The sequence below is a fragment of the Telmatherina bonti genome, assembly GCF_933228915.1.
Source record: "Telmatherina bonti genome assembly, chromosome: 16".
Taxonomy (NCBI): domain Eukaryota; kingdom Metazoa; phylum Chordata; class Actinopteri; order Atheriniformes; family Telmatherinidae; genus Telmatherina; species Telmatherina bonti.
The window spans coordinates 8,280,039-8,304,079 of NC_136614.1; the positions used below are offsets into that span (position 1 = coordinate 8,280,039).

The 24,041-nt window shown below is 53.2% G+C and overlaps 1 protein-coding gene across 3 annotated transcripts in view; it reads left to right on the top strand.

Annotated features, from left to right (window-relative positions):
* Positions 1–21,683, top strand: part of arid1b (AT-rich interactive domain 1B) — a 49,048-nt gene extending 27,365 nt beyond the window's left edge. The window contains exons 5-22 of one of the 3 annotated variants that reach the window (XM_079255822.1): positions 549–798; positions 906–989; positions 1,125–1,280; positions 1,357–1,702; positions 1,869–2,069; positions 3,750–3,877; positions 3,956–4,065; positions 9,223–9,432; positions 9,510–9,729; positions 10,825–10,960; positions 11,380–11,558; positions 11,815–11,947; positions 12,054–12,170; positions 17,190–17,271; positions 17,527–18,286; positions 18,386–18,516; positions 18,613–19,261; positions 20,404–21,683. In XM_079255822.1, the coding sequence (XP_079111948.1) occupies positions 549–798; positions 906–989; positions 1,125–1,280; positions 1,357–1,702; positions 1,869–2,069; positions 3,750–3,877; positions 3,956–4,065; positions 9,223–9,432; positions 9,510–9,729; positions 10,825–10,960; positions 11,380–11,558; positions 11,815–11,947; positions 12,054–12,170; positions 17,190–17,271; positions 17,527–18,286; positions 18,386–18,516; positions 18,613–19,261; positions 20,404–21,461 (4,950 nt within the window). In that variant the 3' untranslated portion in view covers positions 21,462–21,683. The remainder of the gene's footprint in view (positions 1–548; positions 799–905; positions 990–1,124; positions 1,281–1,356; positions 1,703–1,868; positions 2,070–3,749; positions 3,878–3,955; positions 4,066–9,222; positions 9,433–9,509; positions 9,730–10,824; positions 10,961–11,379; positions 11,559–11,814; positions 11,948–12,053; positions 12,171–17,189; positions 17,272–17,526; positions 18,287–18,385; positions 18,517–18,612; positions 19,262–20,403) is intronic. The other 2 variants (XM_079255823.1, XM_079255824.1) reach the window with 2 other exon arrangements.
* The last annotated feature ends 2,358 nt before the right edge of the window (positions 21,684–24,041 follow it).

A 24,041-nucleotide genomic window follows, 5' to 3' on the forward strand; every position in this document is an offset into this window, starting at 1 on the left:
GTCTGCTGGAACGTTTCCAGTCTGCTGGAACGTTTCCAGTCTGCTGGAACGTTTCCAATCTGCTGGAACGTTTCCAATCTGCTGGAACGTTTCCAGTCTGCTGGAACGTTTCCAGTCTGCTGGAACGTTTCCAATCTGCTGGAACGTTTCCAGTCTGCTGGAACGTTTCCAGTCTGCTGAAACGTTTCCAGTCTGCTGGAACGTTTCCAGTCTGCTGGAACGTTTCCAGTCTGCTGGAACGTTTCCAGTCTGCTGGAACGTTTCCAGTCTGCTGGAACGTTTCCAGTCTGCTGGAACGTTTCCAGTCTGCTGGAACGTTTCCAGTCTGCTGGAACGTTTCCAGTCTGCTGGAACGTTTCCAGTCTGCTGGAACCACCTCCCCCAGTTTACACCTTTCCCTGTTTTCTTTCTGACCACACACGGCTCCTCCCAGTTGGTCTTTAACTGGGAAGTCTGGTTCCCTGTCAGGAACAGAATGTCCCACTGATGCTACTGCCTTCATGTGAAAATCTACAACTGGTCTGATGCCGGTCTGTCCTCTGTTCCAGGATCTGTCCGGCTCCATCGATGACCTTCCCACCGGCACCGAGGCCGCCGTCAGTTCAGGGACGTCGGGATCCGGCAGCGCTCAGGGCGACCAGGGAAGTCGAGGGGTGCACTCGCCTTTCTCCCCCCACGTCTCACCCCGCCTGCCCCCTCCAGCTCGCTCGGGACCCTCTCCCTCTCTGTCACCATCCCCCGCTGGTTCCGGCAGCCAGTCACGGTTGGGGCCGCTGTCCCCCCCCGCCGGTGGGCCAGGTGGGACGATCAGGATGAAGATCGCTGCATCTCTTAATGCGAACTTTGTATTAACTGTGTGTGTGTGTGTGTGTGTGTGTGTGTGTGTGTGTGTGTGTGTGTGTCAGGCTCCCAGCTGACCCCCCAGGTCTCTGGTCCTGGGTCAGATGTTGGACCTCATTCCTCCCAGTCCGCCATGAACCAGGACAGAGGTAGGATGATCAGTAAACACCGTTTTCCATCAGAAGTCCAGTTTACATTTCAGGACCTGATCAGTAGTTAAATTTCCGTTTCCAGTCTCTGCATGTGAACGTCTCATCCTGGTCATCGTATCGTCTCTTTCTCAGGTTTCACCCCTTCAATGCAGTGCAGCACCTCGGGGAACCAGTTTGGTCTTCAGCCGTCTGCCCCCCCCATGTCCCCCCACCCAGCACCAGTGGGGCCCCTGCACCACAGCGCCTACCAGCAGAGCAGCCACTCCTACGGCCAGTATGGCCCCCCAGGTACGACCTACTGAAACTGAGCTAAAGTGGCATATGTAGGTGTCTTTGTCTCACATCTTGCATCACCCCATCTCAGGTAATTACCCCCGGCCCCCCCACTACGGCGGGACACCCAGTGCCAACTACAGCGGCCCTGGCCTGGGGCCCGGCCTGACCAACAGTCTTGGGCTGAACGCCAGCAGCCCTATGCACGGCCAGGGCCCCTCCACGCCAAGCCGTGGCCCTGGGCCTGGCGCGGGGGGGCGCCCGTATCCTACAGGAGCCGGCATCACAGGCCCCACCTCCCCCAGCATGCCTCAGCCTGCCGGGCAGGACATGAGGCCTCCGGGGCCCAATGCCAGCTACAAACCACATGAGATGGGCCCAAACGCCGGACCAAGTGCCAACTCATCATCCTCGTACACGACTATCGCTCAGAGCAGGTGAGACGGTCAGAGACCCCCCACCCCCCCGATGTGTGGAGCTCAGACATGAAGGTTTATTTCTGTGTGAAACCGGTTGCTTAGCAACCAAATAAAAGAACGTCCAACCTGAATGTAGTTTCTTCTCAACTTTCACACGTCCTCCATCATCCCTCCATCTTCCCAGGCCTCCCTTCACTCATTCACCCGTCTACAAGCAGTCCTGGCAGGGGGGTCTGCCCGCCCTCTCTCCCACCCGTCCCCCCTCCCACACTCCTCACCCTCAGCACCACCACCATCCTCCTCTACCTCACTCTCCTCACCACTCCCAGCAGGGCACCAGTGCTCAGCCACAACCCCCCGTGCAGCCCCCCTCAGGGCATTATGGGTAGGTTTGTCTAACAGCTGCTTCTTTCAGATAGTGCACGTGCGTGTGTGCACGTGTATTAGCACAGTGAAACGCAGGCTGCTGAGAGCTTGGTATTGGTACTGGACACGGACTGATGGGATGTTTTCCAACCCGGACCACCAGAAGCTGCATGCTGTCAGACAGACTGCTGCTGCTGCTGGTGTGTGTGTTTGTACATGCACTCATGTTTTCTTCCGCTGGTTGCGGTCAGCAGGTGGCGCTACAGCAGGCTACTTTCGCAGCGAGGTGGCGGTGATGAATAAATCTGGTTTTCATGTTGCATCACGTCAGACGTTTCCTCCCCGGAGGCAGAAACAGTTGATCCATCATGTGACGAGTTCTTCACATCATTCAGGGAAGTTTCCATCCCAACTTCTAAACAAGTCATGACGACAAAATACCAAAAAGAGGGAGAGAAACCAGCAACAGACCTGAAATGAGTGGAGGAAACTGGTTCCCAGTCAGTTTGAGTTGGTCCCAGTCAACGGTGGACAAATGATTGAATCAAACGCCTCTCATGCTCGTCCTGTTTCTGAGCCTGAACTTGTCAGCAGGATTTAGAACAGACTGGTTAGTGGGTCTTAAGCTGCATATTCTATTCTATTCTATTCTATTCTATTCTATTCTACAGTCATTTAGCAGATGCTTTTATCCAAAGCGACTTACATATGAGCGAGAACAAAATCAAACAGTAGAGGACATCGTAGGAAGGTGCTGGTGGACTGTCCAGTTGGACGCAGGTCCCTCCATGAAGTGCTACAGGCTTTCTTTTTTTGTTTGTTTACTCACTTCCCACCTTATAATATCACCTATGTTGTAATACAAAGAATTAATACCATAATGTTTGTTTCAAAGAACTGGGCTAAGTTCTCCAACTTTCCAACAAATACCAAGTGTTGAAGTTCTCCTTGAAGAGCTGAGTCTTCAGGTTGCTCTTAAAAGTGGACAGGGACTCTGCAGAGCGGACAGAGTTTGGGAGATCATTCCACCATCGTGGAACAACAGAGGAAAAGAGTCTAGCTGGTGTTTTTGTCCTATGTATTGGTGGTAACACGAGGCGTCTTTCACTGGTGGAACGTAGCTGTGGAGAGGGACTGTAGGTCTGGATTAGGGTGTGAAGGTAGACGGGAGACGTTTCAGTTATTGTTTTGTAAGCCAGAAGCAAAGCTTTATATTTGATGCGTGCTGCGACCGGAAGCCAGTGAAGAGCGATTAGCAGCAGAGTGACATGAGCTCGTTTGGGTTGGTTAAAAACCAGATGTGCTGCTGGTTCTGGATCATCTGCAGAGGTTTAACCAGCATGCAGGCAGACCTGCCAGTAGGGTATTGCAGTAATTGATGCGTGAGATGACCAGAGCCTGAACCAACAGCTAAGTCGTGTGTTCTGTCAGGTTCGGTCTGATTCTCTTGATGTTGTAGAGAGCATATCGGCAGGTAGGGCAACCGAGGCAACATGGACCTTAAAGGTCAACATGTTCCCCAGTTGTTCCATCCTGTCACTGAGCTGCACTTTCTTTCCTCCTAACGGCACATATAATGGACACTGAGGCTTTCCTGCAAGTCTGTTCTTCTCACAATAACCTCTGACCTTAAATATTTCATCTAAACCGACGTCTCACCATATAAATGTTCTCATTTTGTCCTGCTCTGTGTGTCCAGGCAGGGCAGCTACCCGGGCCTGGCACCAATGGGAGTAATGGGTCCTGGAGGTCCTTACAGCCAGCAGCCAGGCAGCAACTCTGGGAGAATGATGCCACAAGGACTCCCTTACACCTCCTCCTCGTCAGGTAGGACCATGCTCAGAATATTCTTCAGGATTTGATCGCTTCAGGGACCATTGGCCGATCTGGGTCTTTCTCTTTCAGGAGCCATGATGATGGCAGCAGAGGGGGTCGGACCTCATGCAGACACCAAACAGAGGCTCGAGCTCAGCAAAGAGGCTGTTGGCCCAGCTGTCGATCCACCCAAGCCGAAGGTTGGTCTGCTGTTAGCGCTTAGCAGCGTGTTTCTAACAGCTCTGCGTGAGTCTGTGAGCTGACGCAGACGCTCCCGGACAGTATATGTTACTGAACCAAACCGTGTCAGATGATGCTCCAGACATAATCACACCAACATGAGACAAACTGAACGTGAACACATCAACAGTATGTTCTGCTCAGACACTTCTCAACCAAAAATGTTGGGTGCTTGAAAGGTTGATTGTTTGAGACTGCAGCTGCTTTTTTCCGTGGCAATCTGAGGAGGTCTTGCTGCTCTGCTCCTTCAGCTGGTTGATTGGCTGCCTGGGTTTGACTGAGATGCTACTGGGAATCCTCAAGCGGTCCGACATGTTTGGAGCTGCAGGTCCTTTCAGACAGTAACGGTGAAACCAGGAGATCCTGCAGGCAGCTCCTGTGCTTGGATGGCTAAGGTCCGGGTGATGTGGCTGCTGAGTGTAGCGAGACATCTTCTGGTTCTGGAACAAGTTGCTTCCAGAGGATTTCATGCAGCAGACCTCCTCTGACCCATCAGAGACCCTCCATCTTCCAAGCGATTGGAAACCCGGGTGGAGTCTGAATCTGCTGGAATCACGCTGGGAACCCTGAAGATCCAGGGTTTCAGTGGAGGTGGGAATCTTCTGGCATTTCACTGTCTGATTAGGCGATTGTGTGGCCAGGATGTGACTGCTGCTCTGCTTTCTGAGTGGAAACCATTAACAGGGTTTCTCATGTTTGTTGTGACAAACAAGTCAGAAGAAAAGTGTCTCATTGTGGGTGAATGCAGGACCATGTCTGTTCCCACCACGTCAGAACACGCTGTCTCCCCACATTTCTCCCCGTCAGGTTCGTCTGTTGTCCATCACGCTCGTTTACCCACAATGCCCTTGGGTTTGGTTTCTTCCAGTGTGTGTTTCACTAGAAGTGATCAGAGACTATAAACTGGCAGGAATTTTTTCTTCTTCTTTATATTTTCCTTGTGTCGTTGCCCTCTGCTCATCTCGCTCTCCTCAGCTGGAGGAGGTGAAGATCTGGCCGTGATCCCGGCCACCATGGATCGGTCATGGCTGTGGCTCGGCTCGTAGCCGAGCTGTTTTGTTCCTGCGGTTTGCGTTGCTGCGGCTCAGTTTTAGCTCCGCCTCCTTGACGGTTTTCATTTTTCATGTCGGCTGTCAGAGAAGCAACAAAGTTTGTGCTGCTTGTTAAATTCCCAGTAAAACCTGATGGTTTATGTTGCTGCTAAAAGAAGTAAAGTCTCCACTATGAAGACATTGAGTCAGGATTTCTCACATTTCTTACAGGAAATAGCTGTGAAACATGAGTTAAAAAGAGGGAGGAAGTTATAAAAAATCACTCACGTGAAGTCTAAATATGGAGCTGGGACACCAGTGAAATGTTCCAGTGTCGTGCAGCCAGGTGAGTCTCCTCTGCGGCTCACACAGTCTGGGGAGTTTGAATGTGCAGAAACATGCGGCATCTGTGCTGCTGAGCAGGATATCCTACTGCGTGACAAAGTGTGTTCATAACTGTCCTACTGCGTGACAAAGTGTGTTCATAACCGTCCTACTGCGTGACAAAGTGTGTTCATAACCGTCCTACTGCGTGACAAAGTGTGTTCATAACTGTCCTACTGCGTGACAAAGTGTGTTCATAACCGTCCTACTGCGTGACAAAGTGTGTTCATAACCGTCCTACTGCGTGACAAAGTGTGTTCATAACTGTCCTACTGCGTGACAAAGTGTGTTCATAACCGTCCTACTGCGTGACAAATTGTTGATAACCGTCCTACTGCGGAACAAAGTGTGTTCATAACCGTCCTACTGCGTGACAAAGTGTGTTCATAACTGTCCTACTGCGTGACAAAGTGTGTTCATAACCGTCCTACTGCGTGACAAATTGTTGATAACCGTCCTACTGCGTGACAAATTGTGTTGATAACTGTCCTACTGCGGAACAAATTGTGTTGATAACCGTCCTACTGCGTGACAAAGTGTGTTCATAACTGTCCTACTGCGTGACAAATTGTGTTGATAACTGTCCTACTGCGGAACAAATTGTGTTGATAACCGTCCTACTGCGGAACAAATTGTGTTGATAACCGTCCTACTGCGGAACAAATTGTGTTGATAACCGTCCTACTGCGGAACAAATTGTGTTGATAACCGTCCTACTGCGGAACAAATTGTGTTGATAACCGTCCTACTGCGGAACAAAGTGTGTTGATAACCGTCCTACTGCGGAACAAAGTGTGTTGATAACCGTCCTACTGCGGAACAAAGTGTGTTGATAACCGTCCTACTGCGGAACAAAGTGTGTTGATAACCGTCCTACTGCGGGACAAATTGTGTTGATAACTGTCCTACTGCGTGACAAATTGTGTTGATAACTGTCCTACTGCGGAACAAAGTGTGTTGATAACCGTCCTACTGCGGAACAAATTGTGTTGATAACCGTCCTACTGCGGAACAAATTGTGTTGATAACCGTCCTACTGCGGGACAAAGTGTGTTGATAACCGTCCTACTGCGGGACAAATTGTGTTGATAACCGTCCTACTGCGGGACAAATTGTGTTGATAACTGTCCTACTGCGTGACAAATTGTGTTGATAACTGTCCTACTGCGGAACAAAGTGTGTTGATAACCGTCCTACTGCGGAACAAAGTGTGTTGATAACCGTCCTACTGCGGAACAAAGTGTGTTGATAACGGCCCTACTGCGGAACAAAGTGTGTTGATAACGGCCCTACTGCGGAACAAAGTGTGTTGATAACCGTCCTACTGCGGAACAAAGTGTGTTGATAACCGTCCTACTGCGGGACAAAGTGTGTTGATAACCGTCCTACTGCGGAACAAAGTGTGTTGATAACCGTCCTACTGCGGAACAAAGTGTGTTGATAACCGTCCTACTGCGGAACAAAGTGTGTTGATAACCGTCCTACTGCGGAACAAAGTGTGTTGATAACCGTCCTACTTCGGAACAAAGTGTGTTGATAACCGTCCTACTGCGGAACAAAGTGTGTTGATAACCGTCCTACTGCGGAACAAAGTGTGTTGATAACCGTCCTACTGCGGAACAAAGTGTGTTGATAACCGTCCTACTGCGGAACAAAGTGTGTTGATAACCGTCCTACTGCGGAACAAATTGTGTTGATAACCGTCCTACTGCGGAACAAATTGTGTTGATAACCGTCCTACTGCGGAACAAAGTGTGTTGATAACCGTCCTACTGCGGAACAAATTGTGTTGATAACCGTCCTACTGCGGAACAAAGTGTGTTGATAACCGTCCTACTGCGGAACAAATTGTATTGATAACCGTCCTACTGCGGAACAAAGTGTGTTGATAACCGTCCTACTGCGGAACAAAGTGTGTTGATAACCGTCCTACTGCGGAACAAATTGTGTTGATAACCGTCCTACTGCGGAACAAAGTGTGTTGATAACCGTCCTACTGCGGAACAAAGTGTGTTGATAACCGTCCTACTGCGGAACAAAGTGTGTTGATAACCGTCCTACAGCGGAACAAAGTGTGTTGATAACCGTCCTACTGCGGAACAAAGTGTGTTGATAACCGTCCTACTGCGGAACAAATTGTGTTGATAACCGTCCTACTGCGGAACAAAGTGTGTTGATAACCGTCCTACTGCGGAACAAATTGTGTTGATAACCGTCCTACTGCGGAACAAAGTGTGTTGATAACCGTCCTACTGCGGAACAAATTGTGTTGATAACCGTCCTACTGCGGAACAAATTGTGTTGATAACCGTCCTACTGCGGAACAAAGTGTGTTGATAACCGTCCTACTGCGGAACAAATTGTGTTCATAACCGTCCTACTGCGGAACAAAGTGTGTTGATAACCGTCCTACTGCGGAACAAAGTGTGTTGATAACCGTCCTACTGCGGAACAAAGTGTGTTGATAACCGTCCTACTGCGGGACGATGCGTGTTGATAACCGTCCTACTGCGGGACGATGCGTGTTGATAACCGTCCTACTGCGGGACGATGCGTGTTCATAACCGTCCTACTGCGGGACGATGCGTGTTGATAACCGTCCTACTGCGGGACGATGCGTGTTGATAACCGTCCTACTGCGGGACGATGCGTGTTCATAACCGTCCTACTGCGGGACGATGCGTGTTCATAACCGTCCTACTGCGGGACGATGCGTGTTGATAACCGTCCTACTGCGGGACGATGCGTGTTCAGAACCGTCCTACTGCGGGACGATGCGTGTTCATAACCGTCCTACTGCGGGACGATGCGTGTTCAGAACCGTCCTACTGCGGGACGATGCGTGTTCATAACCGTCCTACTGCGGGACGATGCGTGTTCATAACCGTCCTACTGCGGGACGATGCGGGTTCATAACCGTCCTACTGCGGGACGATGCGTGTTCAGAACCGTCCTACTGCGGGACGATGCGTGTTCATAACCGTCCTACTGCGGGACGATGCGTGTTCATAACCGTCTTACTGCGGGACGATGCGGGTTCATAACCGTCCTACTGCGGGACGATGCGTGTTCATAACCGTCCTACTGCGGGACGATGCGGGTTCATAACCGTCCTACTGCGGGACGATGCGGGTTCATAACCGTCTTACTGCGGGACGATGCGGGTTCATAACCGTCCTACTGCGGGACGATGCGGGTTCATAACCGTCCTACTGCGGGACGATGCGTGTTCATAACCGTCCTACTGCGTGGCATCGGTGTGCTGTGGCGTGTAGAGGCTGGGCATGTGTGCGTCATGGTCATGTGATGGTGCGTTCTGCCATGGCCAGGTAGCACAGAGCATCTCCTCCAGACGTGTGAATGTGCTTCATGGCTTTGTTGTTTTGTTCCTGGTGAATAAAAAGGGAGTAAACTGCTTTCTGTGTTTGAAGATGATTGCTCAGGCGTTTCTCCTGCAAGCTGATGTGAAAATGAAAAGTCTGGTTGGCATCAGCTCGGAGGAAAAGGAGCGTTTTACTGCCAATGTTCTAACTAGAGGCTCGGTTCTTCTCGACACTCTGCTGATTCTGCATCACTGCCGTCGAACGGACCTACAACCAGATGTGAGGGGTGTTGGGCACATCTGGTTGTTCTTCCCTGAGTCTCTCTCCCGTTGTGACGTCCTTCTGGGAGCTGAAACCTGTTTCATGTCTGTCTCTGCAGAAGCCCAGCGTGGCCACCATGACCAATGAGAAGATCGCCCGGCTGTATGACATGGGCTCGGAGCCCGAGAGGAGGATGTGGGTGGACCGGTACCTGTCCTTCATGGAGGAGAGGGGAACCCCCATCCCAAACCTGCCGGCTGTTGGGAAGAAGCCTCTGGACCTGTGCAGGCTGTACCTGGCTGTCAGAGACATCGGAGGTCTGGCCATGGTGAGACGGGACCACCTGGGACGCCCGGCCCGTCCTCCATTTGACGAAGAGTTCATGTTTCCTGCTTCTCCTCTCAGGTGAACAAGAACAAGAAGTGGCGGGAGCTGTCGTCCCTGCTGAACGTGGGGACGTCCAGCAGCTCGGCCAGCTCTCTGAAGAAGCAGTACATTCAGTACCTGTTCGCCTACGAGTGCAAGGTGGAGCGGGGGGAGGAGCCTCCGCCAGAGACCATGGCTGCTGTAACAGATGGCAAGAAAGCCCCATCCCTGCAGGCCAAGATCCAGCCCCCCTCCCCAGGTGAGAAGGCCGTGTTAGCTGCAGCACTAAATCTCCACATTGTCTCTTTGAGAACAGCATCGACTAAACGTTCAAGAACACGTAGGATTTATTTATTCTTTCCAAAGCCGGAGGTTTACTTCACTTTTCTTCCAGATTATTTTACATTGGCATCAAAAGATGCAAGTAAGTCCAGTCTGAAGAGGTGTGAGGGGGGCTGCGGTGGTTTACACTTTTATCACGTTGGATTATAAACTAAATCCCAAAATTTAGATTATTTCTCTGGCTGCCATCGTACCACAGAAGTCTGGGTTCCACCAGAACCACGGGCCAGAACCCGACAAGAACTGGTCCAGCACGTTTCAGTTTGACTGTGAAAAGACTCTCATTGATTTCTCTCACACACACACACACACACACACACACACACACACACTGACACATCTAATTATGTAACCTACTCAGTGAGTCATTGTAAACATGACTGACCTCAGTCTGACCTAATTCCCACGGAGCCTCCCTGATTCCAGACACACACACACACACACACACACACACAAAAAGCACAGTTTCACACGTGCATTAGGGCGTGCTTTCCATGCGCTCCTGTTACCATGGCAACGTGCACATCTTCAGGGTGTTGACATGAACACAAAGAGGAGCTCCACCCCTTTTCTTTGCATGTTGTGCAGGACACGAGGATGCGACCACAAAGCCGTCCGCTGCGACTGACTTTCCTCGGTCGCTCCGAAACACATCACCTTCATCTCGTCTGCATTGTTTCATCGCTCGGCGTGTCTGCCGGAATATTTCCTGTTGCGTCTGAGCACAGCGACGCTGAATGTTGCTTCCTGTTCGTCGCTTGTTCTGTAGAATCTCAGATCCAGATGTTTGGTTTCATCTGGTTTCACCCAAATGGAGGAAGTTGACATGAAAGCAGCAGATCATCACGTTTGAACCAGAAACCTTCTTGCGTTTTATCAAAACTGAGAAATGTCTGCGAGTTTATTTATCTCAGTCTTTCCTGGTTCTGAACTTGTGTTTTCATGACGTATTTGTACCGTCGCCTCATGTCGGCTGTGGTGTGACGCCATGTTTTCTGTGTGCTTCCTGCAGCAAACTCAGGCTCCTTACAAGGGCCCAACACGCCTCAGTCCAGCAGCAGCTCCCTGACCGAGGCCCCTGTAGAGCTGAAGCCCCCGACCCCCGCCTCCACCCCGCACAGCCAGATGGTCCCCCTGCCTGGAAGCAGGTAGGCTGGCCGGCTCATCCACACCTCCAGAGTTCAGCTCTTCTTTGGGAAAACTGGTCTGGTTTACTGGTAAAGCTTCAGGAGGAGATTCAGTCTGATTAAACTGGTTTTATTTAATCTTGTCTGAACTGGAAAAGCTCAGTGGGGCCCATCATCGAGCTTTGGTGCGCACCACAGACTGTTTCTAGCCAGGTTGCACATTGTGTTGTGTGTGTAGGGTGGAAGCCGCTCCAACCAGCCGTTGGAGCTGGTTGGAGCGGCTGAACTCGCCGCTCCAACCAGCGGCGCTGTCATCAGTCAGCTGATTGTGCAGCTGTTATGTGACCTAACGGCTTCTCCTCCAGCACGAAGCAGGAAACCTGATCATATCCAGCGAAGGACAAGCCGTAGATTAACCACCATTTCTCATCTGGTCTCAGGAGCATGGGAGGCGTGAGTGTCCAGGACCCCTTCTCTGAAGGAAGTGATCCTGCCTTCAACAACAAGCGAGGTCCTGGACCCGGTGGTGGCCCCTACCAGCCGGGAGGAGGCCCAGCAGACCCTTCCATGAGGATGCCGTATGATGCCGGCAAGGACTCGTATGGAGGCTCAAGGAAGGGTAAGGAGACCAAACACCAGGATCTGCACCGGGTGCTGAATCCTGTTTCTTGGTTCAGATTCACCTGCTGGTCCAAACCTGAGTTTCTCTGGAAGGGTCTCTGCTGGTGGGTTTCAGGTCCCTGTAACCCAGAACCAGACCCAGCCACCAGGACTGAACCTGTTCTGTGTGTTCTGCTGCCCCCTGCTGGTGGAATTGGTCTGGTTCAGGTCCACGTCCCTGATGGAGGGTTTGAATTGTATTCTCTGCTCCTCAGGTCCAGGATCCAGTGAGGCTTTCACTCCCAGGCAGATGCCCAGTAGTGCCATGCAGGACCTGTACCCCCGTGGGCCCCCCTCCAGGCCCCTGCCAGCGATGGGCCCCAGACCGCAGTATCCCTACGAGCGGAGGTGAGATTTCCAGTTACAGAACTACTCCTCATCTTCCTTCTGCTCAAACCCAGCGCTTCCCGTCAACATCCTGATACCCGTCTGTTCCCTTGCCCGTGTCCTGCAGGCCGGAGCAGGGGATGGGTCCGGAGGGAAGCATGGCCCCTGCCGCGGGGCAAAACAGCATGGGTCAGTCTGGAAACGAGGCCAGCATGTATCCCAGCAGCAGATACGCACATCAGAGGTGAGAGGAGCTGGAAAACATCCTCCTGTCAATTTGAAACTGCAAAACGCCAGAGCTCACGTGCACACCAGAAGATTTTAACATTTCAGAACTAAAGCTTCAAGGTTTGCAGCAAGACGTCTGAAGCTCTGAAGATGTCGGGCAGGAACTCTGGAATACCCATGTTTTACTGATGAAAAGTAAAAAATCTAGTTCAAAGCGATGCTTGCAGAGATTCTAACTTTCTTTTATTTAATCTACTTTTCAGGGACTTTCAGGGTTTCTAAAGGTTTTCTTTCAGTCTCAGATTAATCTGGAACAGATTGTAATCCTGTAATAATTCACCCTGGTGACACCTGATGACCTTCAGCTTGCATCCCACATCTCCAAGATGTTTGTTTGGCGCTGTGGAGTTTCACTGGTTCAGGTGTAAACATGCTCGGTTTGCCAGAATGCACCAGGGTCCTGCGACCCTGGACCAGAACAGAACCAGAACAGTGTCTTAGGTCTGGGTGATTAATCAGATTTTAATCTCAACTACGATCTGGGTTTCCAACGATGATAAAAATAAAAGGGTGGGATTATTTCTCTCTCTGCAGTTTCCTCTCCTGCTGTCTTCAGCTGCTAATCAAGCGTCTCTGGCATTGCAGCGCTGTGCTGTAAACTCCTCCCACAGCCGCTTTGCTTTCATTCAGACACTGTTGCCAACTTGGCGACTTTCTCGCTTAATCTGGAGACTTTTTTTGTTAAAAGCGACAAATCTAGCAGCTTTTACTGGAGTTATTAGAGACTTTTCTGGTGTTTTGGCGACTGACTTGAAGGCACATATTGTTCTGCAGTTACTGTAAGGAAGAAGCAGCGGGAGCCTCTCCCGTCTTAAAGCACTCCCAGGCGGCCAGTCTCAGTCGGCTCCGACAGCAGCTATGTTGTCTGGGGCTTTATGTCTAGGGGAGGGACCAGACCAAGTACGGCTCACAAGACCCCTATGATGAACACAAACTCGGGCAGAAATGTTCCCTTGCCCGGACGTGGGTTACCGGGACCCCCCTCTGGAGCCTGGCCTGGAGGTGGGGTACGAGAGCGAGCGTCTGGTGGCCGGGCCTTCGCCCATGGGGCTCAGCCCGAAAGGGTTACATGGGCCCCACCTCCTGTGGGCTCACCATCTGCGGGAGGAGCCGTAGGGGTCGGGTGCAATGTGAGCTGGGCGGCAGCAAGGGGCGGGGACCCTGGCGGTCCGATCCCCGGCTGCAGAAGCTGGCACTAGGGACGTGGAACGTCACCTCTCTGGTGGGGAAGGAGCCTGAGCTTGTACGCGAGGTTAAGCGGTTCCAGCTAGATATAGTTGGACTCACCTCGACGCATGGCTTGGGCTCTGGAACCAGTACCCTCAAGAGGGGCTGGACCTTCTTCCACTCTGGAGTTGCTCATGGTGAGAGGCGCCGAGCAGGTGTGGGCATTCTCATCAGCCCCCAGCTTGGTGCCTGCACGTTGGGGTTTACCCCGGTGGATGAAAGGGTAGTTTCCCTCCGCCTCCGGGTGGGGGGACGGGTCCTGACTGTTGTCTATGCTTATGCACCGAACGGCAGTTCAGAGTACCCACCCTTTCTGGAGTCCTTGTAGGGAGTGCTGGAGGGTGCTCCTTCTGGGGACTCCATAGTTCTGCTGGGGGACTTCAATGCTCACGTGGGCAATGACAGTGAGACCTGGAGGGGAGTGATTGGGAGGCATGGTCCCCCTCCTCTGAACCCAAATGGTGTTTTGTTATTGGACTTCTGTGCTCGTCATGGATTGTCCATAACGAACACCATGTTCCAACATAAGAGTGTCCATATGTACACCTGGCTTCAGGATTCCCTGGGCTGCAGTTCGATGATGGATTTTGTAGTCGTATCGTCGAACCTGCGGCCACATGCCTTTGACACTCGGGTGAAGAGGGGGGCGGAGCTGTCAACTGATCACCACCTGGTGGTGAGTTGGCTCAGATGGTGGGGGAGGAAGCCGGTCAGATCTGGCAGGCCCAAATGTGTTGTGAGGGTCTGCTGGGAACTTCTGGCTCAGTCCCCTGTCAGAGCGAGCTTCAACTCCCACCTTCAGCAGAGCTTCTAACATGTCCCGAGTGAAGCGGGGGACATTGAGTCTGAATGGGCTGTATTCCGTGCCTCTATTGTTGAGGCGGCCAGCCGGAGCTGTGGCTGTAAGGTCGTTGGTGCCTGTCGTGGCGGTAATCCCAGGACTCGTTGGTGGACACCAGCAGTGAGGGATGCCATCAAGCTGAAGAAGGAGTCCTATCGGGCCTTCTTGGCCTGTGGGACTCTGGAGGCAGCTGATGGGTACCGACGGGCTAAGCGACAGGCGGCTTTGGCTGTCGCCGAGGCAAAAACTCGGGCATGGGAGGAGTTCAGCAAGACCATAGAGAAAGACTTCCGGACGGCTTCGAGGAATTTCTGGTCCACCGTCCGGCGGCTCAGGAGGGGGAAGCAGTGCTCCATCAATACTGTGTACAGTGGAGATGGGGACCTGCTGACCTCAACTCGGGACGATGTGGGTTGGTGGAAGGAATACTTCGAAGACCTCCTCAATCCTACCAACACGTCTTCCGATGAGGAAGCAGAGCTGGTGGACTCAGGGGTGGACTCTCCTATCTCTGGGGCTGAAGTCGCTGAGGTGGTCAAAAAGCTCCTTGGCGGCAAGGCCCCAGGGGTGGATGAGATCCGCCCGGAGTTCCTTAAGGCTCTGGATGCTGTGGGACTGTCCTGGCTGACATGCCTCTGCAGCATTGCGTGGACATCAGGGGCAGTACCGCTGGATTGGCAGACTGGGGTGGTGGTCCCCCTTTTTAAGAAGGGGGACCGGAGGGTGTGTTCCAATTACAGGGGAATCCCACTCCTCAGCCTCCCTGGGAAGGTCTATTCAGGGGTCCTGGAGAGGAGGGTCCGCCGGATAGTCAAATCCCGGATTGAGGAGGAGCATTGTGGTTTTCGCGGAACAGTAGACCAGCTCTATACCCTCTTTGGGGTCCAGGAGGGGGCATGGGAGTTTGCCCAACCAGTCTACATGTGCTTTGTGGACCTGGAGAAGGCGTTGGACCGCGTCCCCTGGGGGCTCCTGTGGGGGGTACTCCGGGAGTATGGGATACCGCACCCCCTAGTGTGAGTTGTCCGGTCCCTGGATGACAGGTCCAAGGACCACATTGCTGGTAGTAAGTCGGATTCGTTTCCGGTGAGGGTTGGACTCCGCCAAGGCTGCCCTTTATCACCGATTCTGTTCATAACTTATATGGACAGAATTTCTAGGCGCAGCCGAGGTGTTGAGGGGATCCGACTTGATGGCCTCAGGATTGGGTCCCTGCTTTTTGCAGATGACGTGGTCCTGTTGGCTTCATCTGGTCGTGATCTCCAGCTCTTGCTTGAACGATTCACGGCTGAGTGTGAAGCGGCTGGGATGAGAATCAGCACCTCCAAATCTGAGACCATGGTCCTCAGCCGGAATAGGGTGGATTGCCCTCTCCGGGTCGGGAGTGAGGTCCTGCCTCAAGTGGAGGAGTTTAAATATCTCGGGGTCTTGTTCACGAGTGAGGGAAGGATGGAGCGTGAGATCAACAGACGGATCGGTCCGGCGTCTGCAGTAATGCGGACTCTGCGCCGGTCTGTCGTGGTGAAGAAGGACCTGAGCCAGAAGGCCAAGCTCTCGATTTACCAGTCGATCTACTTTCCTACCCTCACCTATGGTCATGAGCTGTGGGTCGTGACCGAAAGAACGAGATCTCATATACAGGTGGCTGAGCTCGGTCATCCGGGAGGGGCTCAAGAGTAGAGCCGCTGCTCCTCTGCATCGAGAGGAACCAGTTGAGGTGGCTTGGGCATCTGGTCAGGATGCCTCCTGGACCTCCCTGGTGAGGTGTTCCAGGCACGTCCCTCTGGGAGGAGACCCCGGGGGAGACCCAGGACACGCTGGAGGGATTATATCTCTCGGCTGGCCTGGGAACGCCTTGGGATCCCCCTCGCAGAGTTGGCAAATGTGGCTGGGGAGAGGGAAGTCTGGGCTTCCCTGCTTAGGCTGCTGCCCCCGCGACCCGACCCCGGATAAGCGGCATGAAGATGAAGTAGTTCGGCGAGTTAAACACTGTAATATCCCTCCGTTACAGGGTGTTACCATAGCAACGCCTTAACCACCTGGTTCAGATCAGCTGTCTTTTAACAGGTGAATGAGAGAAATGCGCTGCAGCCTGACAGCAGTTGTTTGGCATGAAACGTACATCCAGGCCGACATGAAAAAGTTTCTATACTTCAGCAAATGTTATGGAAAAGAAATGATGGTATAAGTAGATTAAATAACTCATAACCGTGTGTTAGACGGTTTTAATGCACGGCGCGGAGTCTAGAACACCACAACCCGCAGCCTTGGTTAATCCTTACTTATATTTATCTATTCAGTTTATATCAGTATTTTCACCTTGTCAAGACAAAGCTTCATGTTATTTGTTGGAATCCTAAAGACTTTATTTAAAAGCCAAAGTTTAATGTTAAATGCATTAATTTTGTTCAAGATAAAAGGATAATCGTGTTAAATAATGGATATCTCAATTTCAGTCAAAATAATCCTGATTATAATTTTGTCATCATCGAGCCGCCCTAAAGCGTCTGTGTGAACAGACGTGAGCCGGAGAGATGCTGTTCTCTTCCAGCAGAGGGCGCTTCAGCACGCAGATTTAGATCCTGAGACCATGTGACCCGTACCTAGCCCAGCCGCTAAGTCTCGTCCCGACCTCTCCGCTTTCTTCCTGATGAGATCCTTATTTTTGCTGCCATAAAAAAACTTCAGCTTTTTTCTCTGCTTTTTCTGAGAAAACAATCCTTTAGCAAAATATACCGAAAGAGTCACAACTCCGTCTGAGAGCTTGTCCAGAACCAAAACCGCTAGAACACTAGAAGACACCGCTCTGACCCGACCCAGAGGAGTCCAGCTTCCTGATGTTCCTGTTTGTGAATGAAATCAGTTTAACGTGTTTCTTTCTGAAACCTCGACTCTTCTTCCCTTCAGGCATGGACACGATGCTTATGGACCCCAGTATCCTCAAAGCATGGCCTACACTTCCCATCAGCCCCTCTACCCTCAGCAGCAGGTAAGCCTCTCTGGTCTCTGGCTGGGTCCTGGTCTCTGGCAGGGTCCTGGTCTCTGGCAGGGTCCTGGTCTCTGGCAGGGTCCTGGTCCCTGGCAGGGTATGGGTCTCTGGCAGGGTCCTGGTCTCTAACAGGGTCCTGGTCTCTGGAAAGACCTGGTCTCTGGCAGGGTCCTGGTCTCTAACAGGGTCCTGGTCTCTGGAAAGTCCTGGTCTCTGGCAGGTTCCTGGTCTCTGACAGGGTCTCTGTTTCTGCAGGGCTACAAGCGTCCGATGGAGGGGCTGTACCCCCCCACCAAGCGGCATGAGGGTGAGGCGTTGGGTGTGCAGCAGTTCGGCGCCCAGCAGCCCGACGTCTTCGGCCCGTTTGGGGCAGGAGGGGGGGGCTTCATGGGCCCCGAGCGCCGACCCACCCAGTATCCTTATCAGTACAGCCGGGACCGGCAGGGACCCCTGCAGCACGGCATGATGGGCTCAGGACCACCTGCGGTGTCTGGAGGGCCTGGGGAGGGGCCGCAGTCAAACGTGTGGCCCCCCAGGACCGATACGGGGTACACGTACAGTCGGCAAGGCCAGGGGCCCCCCTATCCCGGGATGAACCGAGGGGATGAACAGGAAGGAGGGCCCCCCCAGGACAACCAGTGGCCCCCCAGTCTCCTCAACCAACGCCAGTCTCCATTCCCCCCACACTCGACCTCCTCCTCCTCTCCCTCCATGGCCCCCCTGTCATCCAGACCGCCCCCCTCCTCCTTCCAGGCCACGCCCACTGTCCCTAACCATGTGGCGCGCTCCCACAGCCCCTCCTCTTTCCCCCGACCCCTCGGAGGGTCTCTGTCGCCCAACAGCGCCCCCTACCTGTCCTCCATGAAGAAAGCGGCCCTGCCAGGGCCCCCGCCCGGACCCCTGCCCCCCCAGGGCCTCCCACTCGTCCACAGAGAGTTCAGCTTCCCTCCCGGCTCTGTGGAGGCCACGCCCCCCAATCTGAAGCCACGGCGACGACTGACATCCAAGGACACAGGTCAGACCTCCCACACACACACACACACACACACACACACACACACAGACACGCGTACACACTGAGACCTACTCACAGCTTGGCCTTGTGGTTGACCAGGAACCCCCGAGGCATGGCGAGTGATGATGTCGCTGAAGTCGGGCCTGTTGGCGGAGAGCACCTGGGCGCTGGACACCATCAACATCCTGCTGTATGACGACAGCACGGTGGGCTCCTTCAACCTCACACAGGTGAGCTGTACCACACACACAAACACACACACACCTAACCGCCGCATGTCAGCAAAGGTTTCTGTAACCGTGGCAACGGTGTGTGTCGTCCTGCAGCTGCCAGGCTTCCTGGAGCTCATTGTAGAGTTTTACCGCCGCTGCCTCATCAAGATCTTTGGTATCCTGAAGGAGTACGAGGTGGGGACGGAGGGCCAGAGGACTCTCCTGGGCCCCTTCCCCGAGGAGCAGGAACTGCTGAAGGAGCCACCGGCTCCTGCTCCTGAGTCGGGGGAGGAGCGCGGGATGCAGAGGAGGTCAGCAGAGGAGGCTGAAGAGACGCCACCGGCACTCTCCACTCCACAGGAGATGGAAGACAGGAAACCGATCATAAAAGAGGAGGTGAAGCAGGAGCAGGAGGAGCCACGCCCCAAACAGGCCAGCAAATACGACAAGCTGCCAGTTAAGGTGGAGGAGTTGGGGGAGGGGTGGGAGGAGGTGGAGGAGTGCTGGGCCAAACTCAGCCGACCCAATGGTTTCATCAGCGGCCTCCTGCACTGGAAGGCCGGAGGCGGAGACTCCACCACCCACATCCAAACGCACTTAGAGCCGCAGACAGGAGACTTCACCCCCCCAGACCCGCTGTGGAGGGAGGAGCCGATGGAGGAGGTGGCAGGAGACGAGGGGAGGAGTCCAAGAAGGGAGGCAGCGGAGGAGGATCAGGCAGACAGAGGTGTCGAGAGGAGGTTGCCGTGTGAAAACCCAGAAGGTAAACACGTAAACTACCCAAATATTTCTTTTAAATCAATAACTGATTCGTTTAATAAACCAGTCTTAAGGTGAGACGGCAGAGTTCGCACTCCAGCTGTACCGTCAAGCTCCGCCCACTATCATTTAAATTTTAGCCGTTAGTTTAGATGTGGGCGAAGCCTAGCGATCCATCACATGATGCATCTACATAATTCATAAAAACATTTGGGTATAAAAAAAAAATCAAATATCAGACAATGAATAAAAATCCACCTTAAAAGACGTCAGATGCTAATATGAAAGCTTACTGTTAGCATCTATGTTAGCAACGAGCGTAGAAACACAGCAGTGGACATGTTAGCTTGTTGCTACCTTTGTAATTCATAACAGAATTATTTACTTTTCTGTTTTCTGTCAAAAACAGAATAATTGTCCACTAGTGGGATTATTAAAGTACTATTAAGTATTAATAAGTCATGTTAACTCCTCAGATTAGCATGAATATGTTAGAAGAAAAGAAATGGCTCCTGATCAGATGTGGAAGAACTGTAGACTGTAAAAGATGGGCGGAGCCTCCGTGACGTCACCTGTAGGTTTCTGAAGAGCTGAATTGAAGCTCGGTGGGCGGTTCCTACCATCACCACCTTGGCAGCAGCATGCGCGTCGTCTCGCCCGGAAAATACAAATATGGGCAAAGAGGTGGAGCTGAGAGGGGGGCTGTGAGCGTCATGGTGGATGATTGACATCGAGTGAACTCCGAGCTTTCTGTAGCTAAGAGCTAACGGAGCTAACCTGGAGATTACAGCAGCTAACCAGCTAACGGAGGTAAGTAAAGTCACGTTGCTAACCGGCTAAAAACCGCGGTTGTTCTACGTTCTTCTGACTTGAAGCGGGAGATCGGGTACCTGTCAATCAAAAGGACACGCCCCTAAATATGCTGAACTATGCTGTAAACATGTTTATTCCTGCTGTAAACGTGTTTATTTCTGCTGTAAACATGTTTATTTCTGCTGTAAACATGTTTATTTCTGCTGTAAATGTGTTTATTTCTGCTGTAAATGTGTTTATTTCTGCTGTAAACATGTTTATTCCTGCTGTAACCTACAACTTGACTTGGACTCGTAGAAAATTACTTGTTTCCTCTTATGTCCTGTTTTCCAGATTCCTCTCCAGAGGTCAGAGGTCGGCGGTCGCCAGCTCACGGCGAGGCGGCTCAGAGTCCCATCAGCCAGCTGGAGGATGAAGCGCGCTGTTGGGACGAAGCGCCGCTGTCCATGGCTGAGTCCTGGCAGGACTCTCTGGCCCGAAGCTGCACCTGCATCTCCAACGTGGTGCGCGGCCTCTCCTTCGTCCCCGGAAATGACGCCGTCCTGTCGCGCCACCCCGGCCTGGTGTTGATCCTGGGCCGGCTGGTGCTGCTGCACCACCACCACCCCCGCAGGAAACGGACACCCCCCACCTACCAGCGAGAGGAGGAGCAGGGTCTGGCCTGCAGCCGGGACGAGTGGTGGTGGGACTGTGTGGCGGCGCTCAGGGAAAACACGCTGGTGACGCTGGCCAACATCTCTGGCCAGCTGGACCTGTCGCTGTACCCCGAGAGCATCTGCCTGCCCATCCTGGACGGGCTGCTCCACTGGATGGTGTGTCCGTCCGCCGAGGCCCAGGACCCCTTCTCCTCGGCGGGGGGCTTCTCCTCGCTCACCCCCCGCAGGCTGGTGCTGGAGTGTCTTTGCAAACTGAGCATCCAGGACTGCAACGTGGACCTGCTGCTCGCCACGCCGCCCTTCAGTCGCCAGCAGAAGCTCTTCTCCACACTGGTGCGCCTGGTGGGGGAGCGGAAGAGCCAGGTGTGCCGGGAGATGGCGGTCGCCGTGCTGTCCAACCTGGCGCAGGGCGACCCGACCGCGGCGAGGGCCATCACCCTGCAGAAAGGCAGCGTGGCGGCTCTGATCGGCTTCCTGGAGGACAGCGTGGCCATGGCTCAGTACCAGCAGAACCCGCACAGCCTGCTGCACGCCACCGTGCCGCCAGAGCCGCCCAGCATCAACATGATGTGCCGCGCCGCCAGGGCGCTGCTGGCCATGGCGAGGTTGGAGGAGAACAGGACGGAGTTCGTTCTGTACGAGAACCGGCTGCTGGACGTCTCACTGGCGGCCGCCCTCAACCCATCCGTGGCGGCCGTCATGTGTGAAGTACTGTTTAAAATGAGCCGCTCGTGACGCAAATGGAGCGCGCTCAGTGGCGCTGCGAGCAGCTCCGCGTGACAAACTGGCTTCTATTCTATTTTTATTTAAGAGCGGAAAGTTTTTACCTACAGATGAATATATAAAGAATCTATCGGCTCCATCTGCACACCTTTATTTGGGTTTTTAAATCATTTTAATACAAAAATATTTAATACTTGGATTTGAATTTTTTAATTCTTTAGTTTGAAGCGAAGTGTGACGGTGGTTCTGGCTTTGTTTCGGTTCTTTGGGATGGGGGGGGGGGGCAGCGGTATTTAAATGTTGTAGATAAACGTTTCTGTCGTGCTGAAACAGGAAACACTGATGTTCAGTCACATCCTTCGTTCTGGTGCAATACCTTTTGTTTTTTAAATGTGAATTTTTTAACATCTGCAGTTTGACCATCAGTATTTTGCCAAACCACAGCAGTGTCAGATGAGGGGGGGGGGCGGGGCTTTTTATGACTCCTCCACCAATCGAATCCTCCACCTTCATCCTCCTGTAAATAGATGATGTACGTTGGAGCTCCAGCAGGTGGCGTCCGGTTCTGAAGACCTCAGTTTCAGGATGTTTTCTGGAGTCTGATGGGGGTGGGGGGCTGTGTGTTTCGGATCGGGGGGGCGGGACTGTCCTGACACCAAACATGTTGTAAGAAATGTACAGACAGAAAACGGCGTTGTTTCTTCAGAATGAGATCTTTCTATGTTCCACCATGTTAAATAAACGTACATGAACTGGTTGAACACTGTGAACGCAGCTCGGCTGGGTTTCTCCCGGTCTCCACGGAGACCTCAACATCCTCACCGGACTCAGGACATGCTGGATCGTTGGGATAGACCCGTCTCCACACCTGACAGAAGCCCTTCCTCTGGACTTAGAGGGTTTTGTAGTCTTCATCTGAAACGAGCCGAGTCTTGACCAGGGTTTCATTGCAGTCTTCGTCCGGAACGGAGCGAGTCTCCACCAGGGTTTTATCGCGGTCTTCGTCCGGAACGGAGCGAGTCTCCACCAGGGTTTTATCCCGGTCTTCGTCCGGAACGGAGCGAGTCTCCACCAGGGTTTTATCGCGGTCTTCGTCCGGAACGGAGCGAGTCTCCACCAGGGTTTTATCCCGGTCTTCGTCCGGAACGGAGCGAGTCTCCACCAGGGTTTTATCACGGTCTTCGTCCGGAACGGGGCGAGTCTCCACCAGGGTTTTATCCCGGTCTTCGTCCGGAACGGGGCGAGTCTCCACCAGGGTTTCATTGCAGTATTCGTCCGGAACGGAGCGATTCTCCACCAGGGTTTTATCACGGTCTTCGTCCGGAACGGAGCGAGTCTCCACCAGGGTTTTATCCCGGTCTTCGTCCGGAACGGGGCGAGTCTCCACCAGGGTTTCATTGCAGTATTCGTCCGGAACGGAGCGATTCTCCACCAGGGTTTTATCACGGTCTTCGTCCGGAACGGGGCGAGTTTCCACCAGGGTTTTATCGCGGTCTTCGTCCGGAACGGAGCGAGTCTCCACCAGGGTTTTATCCCGGTCTTCGTCCGGAACGGGGCGAGTCTCCACCAGGGTTTCATTGCAGTCTTCGTCCGGAACGGAGCGAGTCTCCACCAGGGTTTTATCACGGTCTTCGTCCGGAACGGGGCGAGTTTCCACCAGGGTTTTATCGCGGTCTTCGTCCGGAACGGAGCGAGTCTCCACCAGGGTTTTATCCCGGTCTTCGTCCGGAACGGGGCGAGTCTCCACCAGGGTTTCATTGCAGTCTTCGTCCAGAACGGAGCGAGTCTCCACCAGGGTTTTATCGCGGTCTTCGTCCGGAACGGAGCGAGTCTCCACCAGGGTTTTATCGCGGTCTTCGTCCGGAACGGGGCGAGTCTCCACCAGGGTTTCATTGCAGTCTTCGTCCGGAACGGAGCGAGTCTCCACCAGGGTTTTATCCCGGTCTTCGTCCGGAACGGAGCGAGTCTCCACCAGGGTTTTATCCCGGTCTTCGTCCGGAACGGGGCGAGTTTCCACCAGGGTTTTATCGCGGTCTTCGTCCGGAACGGAGCGAGTCTCCACCAGGGTTTTATCGCGGTCTTCGTCCGGAACGGAGTGAGTCTCCACCAGGGTTTTATCGCGGTCTTCGTCCGGAACGGAGCGAGTCTCCACCAGGGTTTTATCGCGGTCTTCGTCCGGAACGGAGCGAGTCTCCACCAGGGTTTTATCACGGTCTTCGTCCGGAACGGAGCGAGTCTCCACCAGGGTTTTATCACGGTCTTCGTCCGGAACGGAGCGAGTCTCCACCAGGGTTTTATCACGGTCTTCGTCCGGAACGGAGCGAGTCTCCACCAGGGTTTTATCACGGTCTTCGTCCGGAACGGAGCGAGTCTCCACCAGGGTTTTATCACGGTCTTCGTCCGGAACGGAGCGAGTCTCCACCAGGGTTTTATCGCGGTCTTCGTCCGGAACGGAGCGAGTCTCCACCAGGGTTTTATCACGGTCTTCGTCCGGAACGGAGCGAGTCTCCACCAGGGTTTTATCACGGTCTTCGTCCGGAACGGAGCGAGTCTCCACCAGGGTTTTATCACGGTCTTCGTCCGGAACGGAGC